The 12,492-nt window shown below is 45.5% G+C and overlaps 1 protein-coding gene across 3 annotated transcripts in view; it reads left to right on the forward strand.

Annotated features, from left to right (window-relative positions):
• The window catches only part of BVES (blood vessel epicardial substance), a 37,696-nt gene extending 25,778 nt beyond the window's left edge, over nucleotides 1–11,918 (forward strand). For all 3 annotated transcript variants that reach the window (XM_004753425.2, XM_004753427.3, XM_004753426.3), the window contains exon 8: nucleotides 8,070–11,918. In XM_004753425.2, coding sequence (XP_004753482.1) covers nucleotides 8,070–8,194 — 125 coding nt within the window. In that variant the 3' untranslated portion in view covers nucleotides 8,195–11,918. The remainder of the gene's footprint in view (nucleotides 1–8,069) is intronic.
• The last annotated feature ends 574 nt before the right edge of the window (nucleotides 11,919–12,492 follow it).

Genomic DNA, 12,492 nt, shown 5'->3' on the forward strand with positions numbered 1-12,492 from the left:
GGCTTGATCCCAGAACTCTGGGATCATGACCTGAGCCGAAGGCAGAGGCTTAACACACTGAGCCACCCGGGTGCCCCTACCCTTTCTTATTCTTTCCTCTTCTACCTTTACATTGTTGTAGGTCTCTTCCTTAACTTTTAAACAATCACAATTGATAACAAGTATATTCTGTTATTTCTTTTTTTATTTTTTATAAACATATATTTTTATTGTTATTTCTTTTTTTTCCAAAATACTTTTGTTGTCATAAAATACTCATAACATCAAATTTACCATCTTAACCATATCTAAGTGTACAATTCAGTGGTATTACGCACTCTACTCTCTTTTGCAACAACAATTAAGTCTTCTTGCTTTCTCTATGATTTGTTTTGCAAAGTTTAAGCAAATAAACAATGTTGACATTATTATGCTTTATTCAGAACCAAATAATGGACTGAGACTACATTTCTTTCTTTTTGGTTATAACGTCATGATTCCTACCTATTCTGTTCAAAGGAGACTATTTCTAATATCAAGTTCAAATAGATTCTCTTTTCATATAAAACAGAAAATCATGGGGCGCCTGGGTGGCTCAGTGGGTTAAGCTGCTGCCTTCGGCTCGGGTCATGGTCTCAGGGTCCTGGGATCGAGTCCCGCATCGGGCTCTCTGCTCAGCAGGGAGCCTGCTTCCTCCTCTCTCTCTCTCTCTGCCTGCCTCTCTGCCTACTTGTGATCTCTCTCTGTCAAATAAATAAATAAAAATCTTTAAAAAAAAAAAAAAAACGGAAAATCATGCCACAGTTTACTTCATACTTTTTACTTGCTCTCCCTGGAGGGTTTTTATTGTCTTGCTTTGGGATCCATTTTATTCACCATGTCCCTAGTATCTTCTAGCTTCTTATTCATTCTGTCTTTTAACTGAAATCCAGTTTGTTTCTTCTTAAAGTCTTTAAGCACTTTTTCATATTTGAACCGTGCCTTATCATACTGCTTTTTGTCTTTATCGGTATTTCTAGTTGCCTTTCTTTCTCCCCATCCTTGCATTTTCTTCTGTCTGTACTCTCTCAGTACATCAATGGTGTATCCCCCTTTCTCAGAAAACTTCCTCACAGAACCTTCCATTCTATCTCATCCTAGACGAGTTGTTGTCTGCATTCTGTGCACAGCTGCCCCCAGGAACTGCCTTCCCCATCCCCTTGAGTTTATTCACCACCCGATGATGTTACGGCTTTCTCCTTGTGGGCAGGAAGGGGCTGCAGGATGCCACGGTTCCTCGGCTGTTCACCCCTGTTGCCGGGCAGCTCAACACCCTGACCACCCATGTGGTCATTAGCCACTGATCTGCAAATGACCTGTTGGGCTGAGAAAACCTCCTCATGGGAACCACTAACTCTCTCCAACCTATTTCCCATAACTTGTACATTTCTTTGGTTGGGTCCCTCAATGCTGGTGCCTTCGTTTCTCTAAGGGAATTAAGGACAAAAGCTATACCTACCCTTCTTCATTATTTTTCAGAAAGTTTCAATCCAAACTCAGTCTCTTCAATTTAAAAAAATCTTATGATATACATAAGGAAGGCAGGAAAAGAGATGATAATCCTCTCTAGCCATGAAGCCATTAAATCCTTTCCTATCCCCATTCATCAAAAATTGTATAACCTAATTAAAATTCTAAACCCTTTGTAAGGTTTTTAATTACTTGCTAAAACATTTGGCCAGATGGTTAAACATAATAAAAATAAGAGCAATTTGAAAGGAGTGAGGAAAATGTCATCAAAGTTAATGGAATAAAGGGGGAAAAATCATATAACATTGTATTAGATAGTTGACAAAAGTGTTCCCTCTTTATAAAAATTGAGCATCTTAATTGAGTATCTTAATCTTCTTGAGAGAAAAGTCACTTGACAAATTTCATATTGGGTTTTTATATTTATTTGGAGATCCAACCTGAGGTTGCCTGTTCATTCTCTCGAACAGGTGTGACCTTCACTCTGGATTTAAGCCCCAAAAATATGTCTGTTTACTTTGACTTGCTAAGAGACGCCCTTGGGCCCTCAAGTAATTAGAAGCACACTGAAACAGAAGAAGCTTAATAAGGACAGAATTCTGTCAAAGGGAATTTCTCTTACCTAATTTCTCACTACTTTGGATACTAGAATTTTGACTGTTAGGTAAGATCTCCGTGGTCTGCCTGTATAAAGGCTTCCCGCAGTTCTTTGACTCAGTCCCTGAGGAAGGCAGGAAAGGGTCTGGTGGGGCAGGCTAAGCTTGTCCTCACAGAGGCCCATGACTACCTTCCCCTGGCAGGGAACAGCCTGCAGGAGCCACACTGACTCCTCCTCAGGGGGGATCCTGCACAAGCCGCTGAATGGGTCAGCTGAGGAGAGCCTCAACTTTCCAGATCCAAATCCTCTGGTGGGCATCCACAGTGCTGTCCCGCCCTGTGATCTGACAGGAGTGGAAGGGTCCACTGTTTGGTTCAGGGGCTCTTACTGCTAAGCCTCTGTCTTCTACACACGCTCAAAGCTCATATTCTTGAGTTTGAGTTTTTCTTTCTTCCCCTCAGGATTGCTGTTCTCTCTCTCAGCTGCACACACCGAACGTGGTGTACAGCTCAGAGGAAATGCCACTCCGCTGGCTGTGCCTTCTGGGTGCCTGGGATCCATGGGAGGGATGGAGAAGTCTTTCTGACAGAAGATTTTTTTTGCCACTTGGTGTGATATGAAACATCCCCCAGCAACAGTAACTCTTGACATAACTGTTTAACAATTTCACACCTGATAAATCTGGATTGCGGTTCAGCCTGCGACTATTTGTTTTACATACTTTTATAATAAACTGTAAATTGGCACCCAGAGCCAAGTAGAAGATGATTATAGCTAACAGCAAAAAATAATGTTAATTATCTCTTTTTCATTATAATAAATACCAAAGGATATAGTTAACCACTTCTGTTTCCCAACTGTAAAAGCGGTTTTACTAAAGGAAGGGTAGAAACCAGATTTCTGGAAAATTTATGGATATGGAATTATTAGTCTGCCTAGAATTTGAGTAAATGAAAAGTAAAGCATCCTACGGAGGTCACGTACCTCATAGTAATGACCTTGAGGGACAAAAGTAATTTGAAAATGCACTTAACTAAAGATAAGCTCAATATCTTCCTCTCTCCTGTCCTCGTGCTCGTCTATCTAGGTAGGTTTAGCCCCTCCTGGGCAAATTTCTGATGATGTGTTGGTGCATAAAATTAATGAAAAACCAGGCAAACTTGTAGAAAGAATTTATTCATGTTCAACTTGGGAAATGTAAGATAGTATCCTTGAAGCAGAACGTTCTCTCTTCTTTTTTTATAGTTTTTGGAGTTTTTGTTGTTGTTCACACTCCAAATTGGGCTTAGCTGTATTAGTGGACCAAGAGCTTACCTCTAACAGCACAGTGACAGTGACTGGGTCTTCCCGCCGAACCGGTGGGTCCCCCACGGAGGCTGGAGAGCAGGAGGTGTGGGCAAGTGAGCTCCTGCTCCCCAGAGCCCGACTTCCTCCTGGCCACAGCAGTGCCAGATCTGCAGGTAGACCAGGTGACTGTCACCCTTGGCCTTCAGTGGCAGAGGAGACCCAGGCCAGCTGAGGTTGGGACAAAGTGTGAGCATTCTCTGCGACCCTGATTCCTGGGTCAGGCTGCCAGCTGGCTCCGGGTAGCTTCCCGTGGTTACTGACAGGCCCGGTGCCCGCTGCCCTCCGGCGCATCTGTGGCAGGGAGGAAGGGCTGTAGGGCGCGCTGCTCTGGGAACTGGGACTGGAGGGGCCTGTGCGCTCTAACCCAGCCCTGGAGCCTGAAATGGGAGTGAATCTAGGATCCTGTGAGAACGTTAGCGGGAACACGCAGTCTTGCGGGCCGGGCAGGGCCAGCCCTCCATCCTGCCAGAATGTGATCCTGCCGAGGCGGCCCACTTCCTGTGAGGAAGAAGTTCTAACACCACAGCCCCCCCCCACCCCGCCACGAGTCTTTCTTTCACAGGCTCTCCAGGCGGCCTTTGCTTTAGCTTCTGAGTACAAAGTAGAAAAATTGTGTGGATATGTGAGCACGAATGGCTCTAAAAAGTGCGTTGAGTTCCTGAGAAACGAAGTAAGATAGAGTTAGAGACTCTGCAAGTCATTTTTATTTCCCTGACATTTAACCCAGCTTCTAGCAGCTTGTCATCACTCAGGGGCACCTTTTGCTAACTGGGTGAAAACTTCTTGGCAGGTGATGATCCGGCCGAGCCTACTGACGTTTATGTGAGGGGAGAGTGCTCTTGCCCGTGCGCCATGTGCTGCTATAAGCTGTGCTATAAGCCCATGCTATAAGCTCTGCTGAGTCGATTATAGAACAAGGATCCCCCAGGGAACATGACACAGAATATAGTGATAACAGTCCCTTCTCATCGCAAGGTTTACTATATCCTGAGACTCCCTGCACATGAGAAATACAGGTGGTTCCCCACCCCCATCCGAGACTAAAGGTGACGGCCATGTGTCTTTGCCTCATGTTCAGGCTCAGCCTTCTGAAGGCCTCATGTGGAGTTTCATGTACTAAGTAATAATCAAGGACATGGCTATGTGGGGGCTACTTCTGCAGGACAGAAGAAGGTATGGTTACAGCCCTCAAGGTGCTTGTTTTCCAGTAAGAAACAGAGGCACATACTTGTGATCACAGTGAACTACAGAATGTGGAAGGGCTGTTGGACTCTGGGGAATGGAATCTCCCCTCGTAAGGAATTAGGGAAGACTCCAGACGAAGAAGGTGGAGTTCGACCTTGACATTGAGGAGTGGATAGGAATTTGATGAATAAGGATGGGAATGGAGAGGCCACTCCAGGTGGGAAGAAAAGCAAGAGAAGAGGGAAAGGATGAGTTGGATTTAGGGCGCAGTGAGGTTTGCCAGAGCTTGGACTGGAAGGGGAAGGAGGCCAAACTTGGAAGCCCTGGGGAGCACCCCAGGACTGTGGGTGACTCCCACACTACTGTTTTGTTTTTTTAATACTATGTGGTAAGCACCACAGCTCTTCCTTGGCCCTGGCCAGTGTACTGGGGAATGAACAAATTCTTTCATGGAGAAGTTGAAAGTCCTTGCAAGGTTTTCACCAGGTCATTTCCAGTTGTCTTGGGTCCTCTCCTCATTCTCTCTCAGTGGGAAAACACACCAGTTGGTGACGGAGCTGAGAGGGCAGAGAACATTTTGGCCCCGATGTAGATGGCAGCCGCAGGGTCCCCTAGAATGTCTCCCCTGTTGATAGATGGGCTAAAATCCAGAGCACGAGTCCCACTTCCGCCATCAAAATTAACTGGGTGTGTTTCTGTTATGCGTGTTACACAATCACATCTGAATCCTTTGCCTTATTGATTTGGTTTAATGCTCTCAGACACACCATCTTGTTTGTTCAGAGAGTTTTTATCCAATTGCAAATACTCAGTCTGAGTTACTGTTTCATGAGGCTCAGTCATACCTGGAGGCTAGACATACGACGGAAGCCGTGGCTACTTTTTAAGACAAATTTTGCTGCGGGGCGCCTGGGTGGCTCAGTGATTCAAGCCTCTGCCTTCGGCTCAGGTCTTGATCTCAGGATGTGGGATCGAGCCCCACATCGGGTTCTCTGCTCAGCAGGGAGCCTGCTTCCCCCTTCTCTCTCTGCCTGCTGCTCTGCCTACTTGTGATCTGTCAAATAAATAAATAAAATCTTAAAAAAAAATTTTTTGCTGTATGTGGGACCGTTTCAACTGAGAAACACAAACCCCATTCAAGTACAAGTCCCGCATGTTTTTATCTGCCATTCGTACCGGCGATAATGAATTTTAACAAACGTTCTAATTACTTAGGCCATTGCCCTCCAAAGACCATATCAATAACTCATTTTATTAACTTGCACACTGACAAAATGACTATTGCATCCCAGGCACGGAGGTAAGAACTGTCAGCCACTTAGTCCTCTGAACAACCATATGAAGTAGATAAGAGCAGTGATTCCTATTTTACAGATAGGGACACTGAGGCAGGAGGACGTGAAGTAACTTGCCCAAGTTCACATGGATAGTATTCACTGCCATTTGAGTAGACCCGCAAATTGAAGGTTGTGGCTGGTGGTCATGCCATCACCTGCGAGAAAAAGGACCAAAAGACTTGCCTGGGTGGTTCGGCCGTGCGGTAGTTTGTGACAAAATTATGTCCCTGGATCATCTTTTTTTTTTTTTTTTTAAAAGATTTTTATTTATTTATTTGACAGAGAGAGATCACAAGTAGGCAGAGAGGCAGGCAGAGAGAGAGAGAGAGGAGGAAACAGGCTCCCTGCTGAGCAGAGAGCCCGATGCGGGACTCGATCCCAGGACCCTGAGATCATGACCTGAGCCGAAGGCAGCGGCTTAACCCACTGAGCCACCCAGGCGCCCCCTGTCCCTGGATCATCTTAATAGAGGCTCATCATCTACAGTTAACGTCAGTAGTTGTCTCTCAATAAACTCAGGGTTTTAATGGACCATAAATGCTTGAAAATAAACAGTAACAGAAAATAAAGTTTCCATGTAGGCACAGCACACACAACTATGCCAAACTATACCAAACTATACCAAAGCCCAGGCCAGTGTAATTCCTAACTTTTTTATGTTGGAAGCTGTGGCCGTTGGGAGTGGCATTCCACCAGTGTGTGACTGGGACCGTGCAGCTCGTCATAAACACGGAGTGGCATTTTCTACCTGCCCAGCCCCCTGCTGAGCCCATGACCCCATTCTTTTGTCTTATCCCCCAACAACGGCACTAGATGGGCCCTGGGAATATCTCCCTATAACAGGTATGGAAACCGAGGCCTAGAGAGGATTAGTGACGGAGCATAGATCACACAGCTAGGAAGCAGCACAGCGGGGTTCTGAACCTGGGAACTGTTTTTTGAGGCTGGGGCCTTGACCATGTGCGTGCTGCACGCCACCTTCCCCCGTGCCGGGCCCATCCTTGCCCACAGCCTCTGCTGTCAGCTGCCCACGCTTGCCAGGGATTAACAGGTGATCTGGATAAAGCTCTTGTAGCAGCTCTGCTTCATGCCTTAGCCGGGGCCCACTATCCACCTCTGCTCTCTACGAGGTATTTGAAGTCAGGTTTCACCATCATTCTCCCACCATCAATCTTAAGTCCAGCCTGAGGTCAGCATTTGCTGATTGACTGACGGACGGAATACCACTCCGCCCCGTTGGAGGGCAGCACACGCACACACACACACACGGCTGTGCGCAGGGCAGACAGATGAATCCTGACACTCGGTGTGGGAACTTTGTGGAGGGGCGTTTGTGCTGTTCGGGGAGCCGCTCATCAAGCACCTTGAGACGTCTGTGCACCCATTTTTAGTAACTCTTCTTACTTTTAAACCACGTTTTTTTCCTCTCTCAATCATGGTGTCCCTTATGTGGTAGATACTCAGTAAGCCTCTGACAAACGCATAAACAAAGGAGGGACAGACCGAGTCATTATTACTTCACTTCTCGGATATAAAAGGCTTTAAGGATGTTCCTGCCCTCTCTGCTACTTGGGATTGTATTTTCTTCACCTGGCTTTTCCTTCCTGTTTGCCTGGACTACCCCCCACCTGCCCTGCCCCCCTCTCCCTCCTCCTCACCCCTCCCTCTCCCATAGCAGTCCTGGCAGTGGCTGGACAGGTGGTGGCAACAACTACTATTTTAGGTGGTGCCACAGGTGGTGTTAGCTTCCATAGCTTTGGGATGGAACTCTTCTTTAGGGAAATTAGGAATTAAATTAGCTTTTGAGGAACTCAAGTCACCACATAGATTAATGTAGGAACATGCATTCTGAGTCCTAATCACACTTTAAGGCAACCCTCCTGAAACTGCATGTGCACAGGCACTGGAATCCATTCCATGTTTGTTCTCATGGCTGAGAGTCATTTCTTGACTTCGTTGTTTTCTCGAAATGCTGAATTGAAAATACAATGTTTAGGGGAATTACATGCCTGGTCCTAGCGATCGATTCCCAGAGAGTTTTACTCATTGATACATCATCCCAGCATCGGCGCAGGCTGGACAGTAAGTGGTTTTCCTCTTTGTGTCTCTGACAGATGTGCCGTCCCCACACCAGCGGGGCTCTACCAAGATGAAGCCCATCGAAGAAGGGGTCGAAGATGACGACGAGGTCTTTGAGCCCGTGTCTCCAAACGCACTGAAAGTCCATCAGTTGCCCTGACCAGAGAGAGAGGACAAGGGACCTGAATGGAATCTGTCTTGAAAAATACCAGCCCTTCCTCATGGCTTCTTGATTAGTCTGCTGTAGCTCTGGTAGTCTGAGGGCAGGAAAGTGAGGAAGGGTCAAAGATGGGAAGGTTGTTTTAGCTCTCCTTTTTACTGATCAGCTTTTTAAGCAATTATTTTACTGAGCCTTCTGACTAAACCTAGTTCTATTTTGAGATCTATATTTTCACAGTGTTTTCTAGATATATTATTGTTTTAACTTAGATCTATCAAGGCAAATACCTTTTCACTTTTTTTTTTTTTTTTCCTGAGTTGTGGTTCATTTTCCTCACAGTTTTTTTTTTTCTCCACTGTGGCAATGGGGTTGTCCACTTGATAGGTTTAAGAAACAGTGTAAGTTCGAAATTGAGGTTGAGGTATCATTAAAAGGCAGGGAGTCTCGAGGGTTGTTCAACTGAATTTTTAGCTGGAAGATTGTAAAGAAAGATGTGATTTGGCTGGTGTTTATTTTTCCTCCCCGGCCAGACACATGACCCCAACTAGATCACCTTACTTATTTGGGCATTGTGTGGAGAGCAGGATAATGAGGAAAACTCATCAGCCTCGGCTCATGTTACCCTTCCAGTGTGCTGGGTGCAATCAGGTCTGAAACCAAAGCTGGAAAGAAAACAAATGGAAGCAGTTCTGAGCTCAGCTTGACCTTTAGCAAAAACCCAGCTCACCTGTGATTTGGAGCCACCTTGTCCCACACACCCTGGTCTGGGAAACACCTGACTTGTGGTAGGGTGTCCAGGGGCTAAGCAAGGGTCATAGAATGAGGCGATTGAAAGAGCATTTTCATTCTGTGGTCTGAAGTTTCAGACAGTTCCTCCAGAGTCACAGATGTTTCCTTAAAATGTGCCAAATAGCCAGAGCTGGGAATGCAAATGTCCACAGAGCTTTGGGGGCAGACCAAAGCCATGTCATGGGCACCCAACCTAGATGTTGCTGTGAGGGCCTTGACTGCAAATCTCCCTTTTCTCCTGGAATCGTGTTCCAGGAAACAGTGATGGGAAGTGGGAAGTTGGCTGAAATCAGCGGTCAGACGGGTCAGCGTGACGGAGGCACTCAGCTGGGAGAACCCCTTTGATCGACTACACTACGTCATACGCCATGACGATTTTATTTCATACACTAGAACCCAGTTGAGTTGGTCCTCTGTTGTATTAAACGGCTAAAACAAAGTTCCCAATGAAATTACTTTTAGGTAAGTTGAGCCCAAAGCAGCCTGTCTTGCCAAGAGGTGATTTCTCTCAGAGAAGGAAGATAAGCTACTCGAGGGTCACCTCCCTTTCGTAAATCTACTTTTTTAAGGCTAATAATTTTAGTAATTTCACTGGAGTTAAATTTTCGCACTCGGTCCCTCACTAAGAAAATTTCCACCAACGGAGGGTCCAGCTCCTAACATCTCTATCAAATGTTGCCTAATTAACGCCACATTGGAAAGGCTGATTTCACTTCACCTTAACACGGCCTCTTTAGTTTCCTGAATTATCAATGTATTGGGGGGAAATGAAGCACAGGTGAAGGATTTAGCCTTGGCTTTAAGATTGTAGAGATTCATTCGGTTGGAGGTCCCTTGCGGTGCCTGAGACCCCACGTGTGGTAACTGTAGCTAATGGCGCTGGTACTGCTTTCCTCTAACTGTCGGGGTAAGGTCATATGGACCACTTAGTTTCCACATGCATAAGACTAATTTGCAAAATCACTCTATAGAGTAATTAGACATGACACTCTTCCCTGAAGAGAAAGTAATTTTAGATTCTGCTGAGGCCACGTTTGTAATGTTCTGTGGATCCACAGAAGCTTGGGGTTTCTTAACCTGACCCATGTTCAGGGGTGTCCCATTTTGTCGAGCTGAGACCGTGGGAAGGATCCTCTCTAATGACCAAGCTGCGCGTGTTGGGAGGCTATTTTCTGCAGCACCAGGAACAAACATTTTTAAAGGCAAGCTGCTAAAACCAGACGATCGGAATTCACTGTTTATTAAAAACCCATGTGTGCGCATGCGTGCACATCAGCTCCATTCATAACAGAGATAATAATCTCGAGCTGAGGAATCTTAAAAGAACCACTTAGCCTGAATGGGAAACATGAACCTATTTTTAAATACACACTTCTGAGGAAGACAATGAGGCTTGGAGAAAAGGAGGTGCCGGCCACTGGCTAGCCCTCCCACATAGACTCGATAGCAAAGAAGCAGATAAGAAGACAGAAAAGAGTTTTAAGTTGTAAGATCTCATGTGGATGGCTTTGAATTCATTTATACCAGTGAACAAGTGTATCTTTGTGAAAGGCATAAACACATAGACCAAAAAAAAAAAAAAAGCGTTTGCTGCCAAAGCCACTGATAAAATGCTTCTTGTGTTTTTTGGTGTTCACTTAGTTGTGTGACCGAGGCTTGGAAAATGATCTCCAAAAATTATTCTATATATAACCCCACATCTACTAGGTTTAAATGCAATACCGAGTATGTTGTATGATTCAGAAGTGTAACATTTACACATGGATGTATGTGTCATTTGTAATATTCTTAAAGCCCTCATATTTATATTTATGAGATAATAGCACAGATACTAGATAGAAACCCAATGATGTTTATATATCTTAAATTAGTAATAATGGGTGCTATATGATTGTCAGTTACTGCCCGTTGCTTTCTGGGGTCTTTTCTACTGCTCCCCATGGTTCAGTTGCCCTGTCACCATTGGACATCTTTGTGTTTCGCTGCCAATAGTATGTGCCCCGGGAGACACCGCCTTCTTCATATCTGGTTCTTTTTCCATGTGTCTGAAACATTTCTGGTTTTATAACCTGGCACTGCCAATTCCTGGTTCCCGGGTCCTATCCTGGCCCCAAAGGCAGAGTTCCTTGGATGCTGGGAAAAAAATCTTTGGGAAAAGTTGATGTACCCTACACATGCTGCCCTGTCCTTGGTGCACCGGGGGAATGACTCCAGCCTTCCAGGAAAATCGTCCTGCCAGTATGTGGATGGCGCCCAGCGAGAGTTGGGGTGTGCAGGGCAGCCCGAGTACTGCTCGGTGCCCACCTCCCTGCGTACCCCAGAGACCAGATCCAAGGGATCACAGTTCTTTATTTCCTCTATCCATTTCTTTGGACATTTCTAAAGCCTCTTTGCAGAAACTTCAGACCTCGCCATGCCTCCATTTCACCTCCCTTTTTTCCAACGCTGGTTTCCCAACCTCCTTTTCTACTTCTTTCCAGCAGCAGTGGTTAGAAATTCCCACCCGTTCGATCCCAGCTCCCGAGGACCTGAAAGAACAGGGTAGTGTGCCGGGAAGTCAAGGCTGCCGTGTAATCACGCGTCAGTTTTGCTCCAAGGATGACACATTTCCTCACCGACGGCCTTTCTTTGATCCTCACAGGAGCCCTGGATACCTCAAGTGTAACCATATATTGTGTCATTTCAGAAACCGGCTTTTAAGCACTATTTATAGGTTAATCTGTTATACTTACAACCTAGTTTTAAAGTACACGAGGATTTTATGAATGCTTTATACAGACACATTTATAGGAAAGTCAGTCTTTCTGTTTTTAGGTGCCATCGACATTGATACCATTTACTTCAGATCAATTGACATTTTGTCTGAATAGGGCCTTAGAGTTGAAAATATCTCCATATACTGTCATTTGATCAAATAAATTTCTTACTTAGAAAATATGACGTTCACTTCATTCCTCTTACAAATAGCCGATTTGCTCCGACTCTATGCCTAAAGGCGGGGGTGGGTTCATTTACCCTCAGGTTGTGGGAATTGCTCTGGTTTGCCAAGTGAACTTGGGTCAGTTCCACTTGATTTCAAAGCTCTGCCCTCTTGGCTGCCTTCGGCCCTGACAAGAGGCAGCAAGACAGTGCTGACGGGATGCCGGGATGCCGCCGCTAAGGAGCCTTCCGAGTTTCACTGTGGGACCACGTGCTTGCTCCAGACACGTTCCTGGTTTCACCTCACAACACTGAAAAATGATTTTCTGAATTCTGTTTATTTCTTTGACATGAAAAATGATTTTCTTTCCAGCGATGCTCTTCCTCTGCTCCTAGGCCTTGTTCTCCTTCCATGTCGGCGCCATTTTCACAGTCCCACCGTGGCCTCTACCAGCTTCCTGCGGGCTGCGACAGCCCTGGGTCTTGGACGTCAGACACTACGTTAATATTTCCTTGCTGTTCACCAGGGGCAGACATAGCCCCAATGACTTTGAAGCTCTCCCAGCCTCCTTCTTCATCCTGAGAAAATC

Source organism: Mustela putorius, unplaced genomic scaffold, assembly GCF_011764305.1.
Source record: "Mustela putorius furo isolate JIRA1106 unplaced genomic scaffold, ASM1176430v1.1 tig00000450_pilon_pilon_pilon, whole genome shotgun sequence".
Lineage (NCBI taxonomy): Eukaryota > Metazoa > Chordata > Mammalia > Carnivora > Mustelidae > Mustela > Mustela putorius.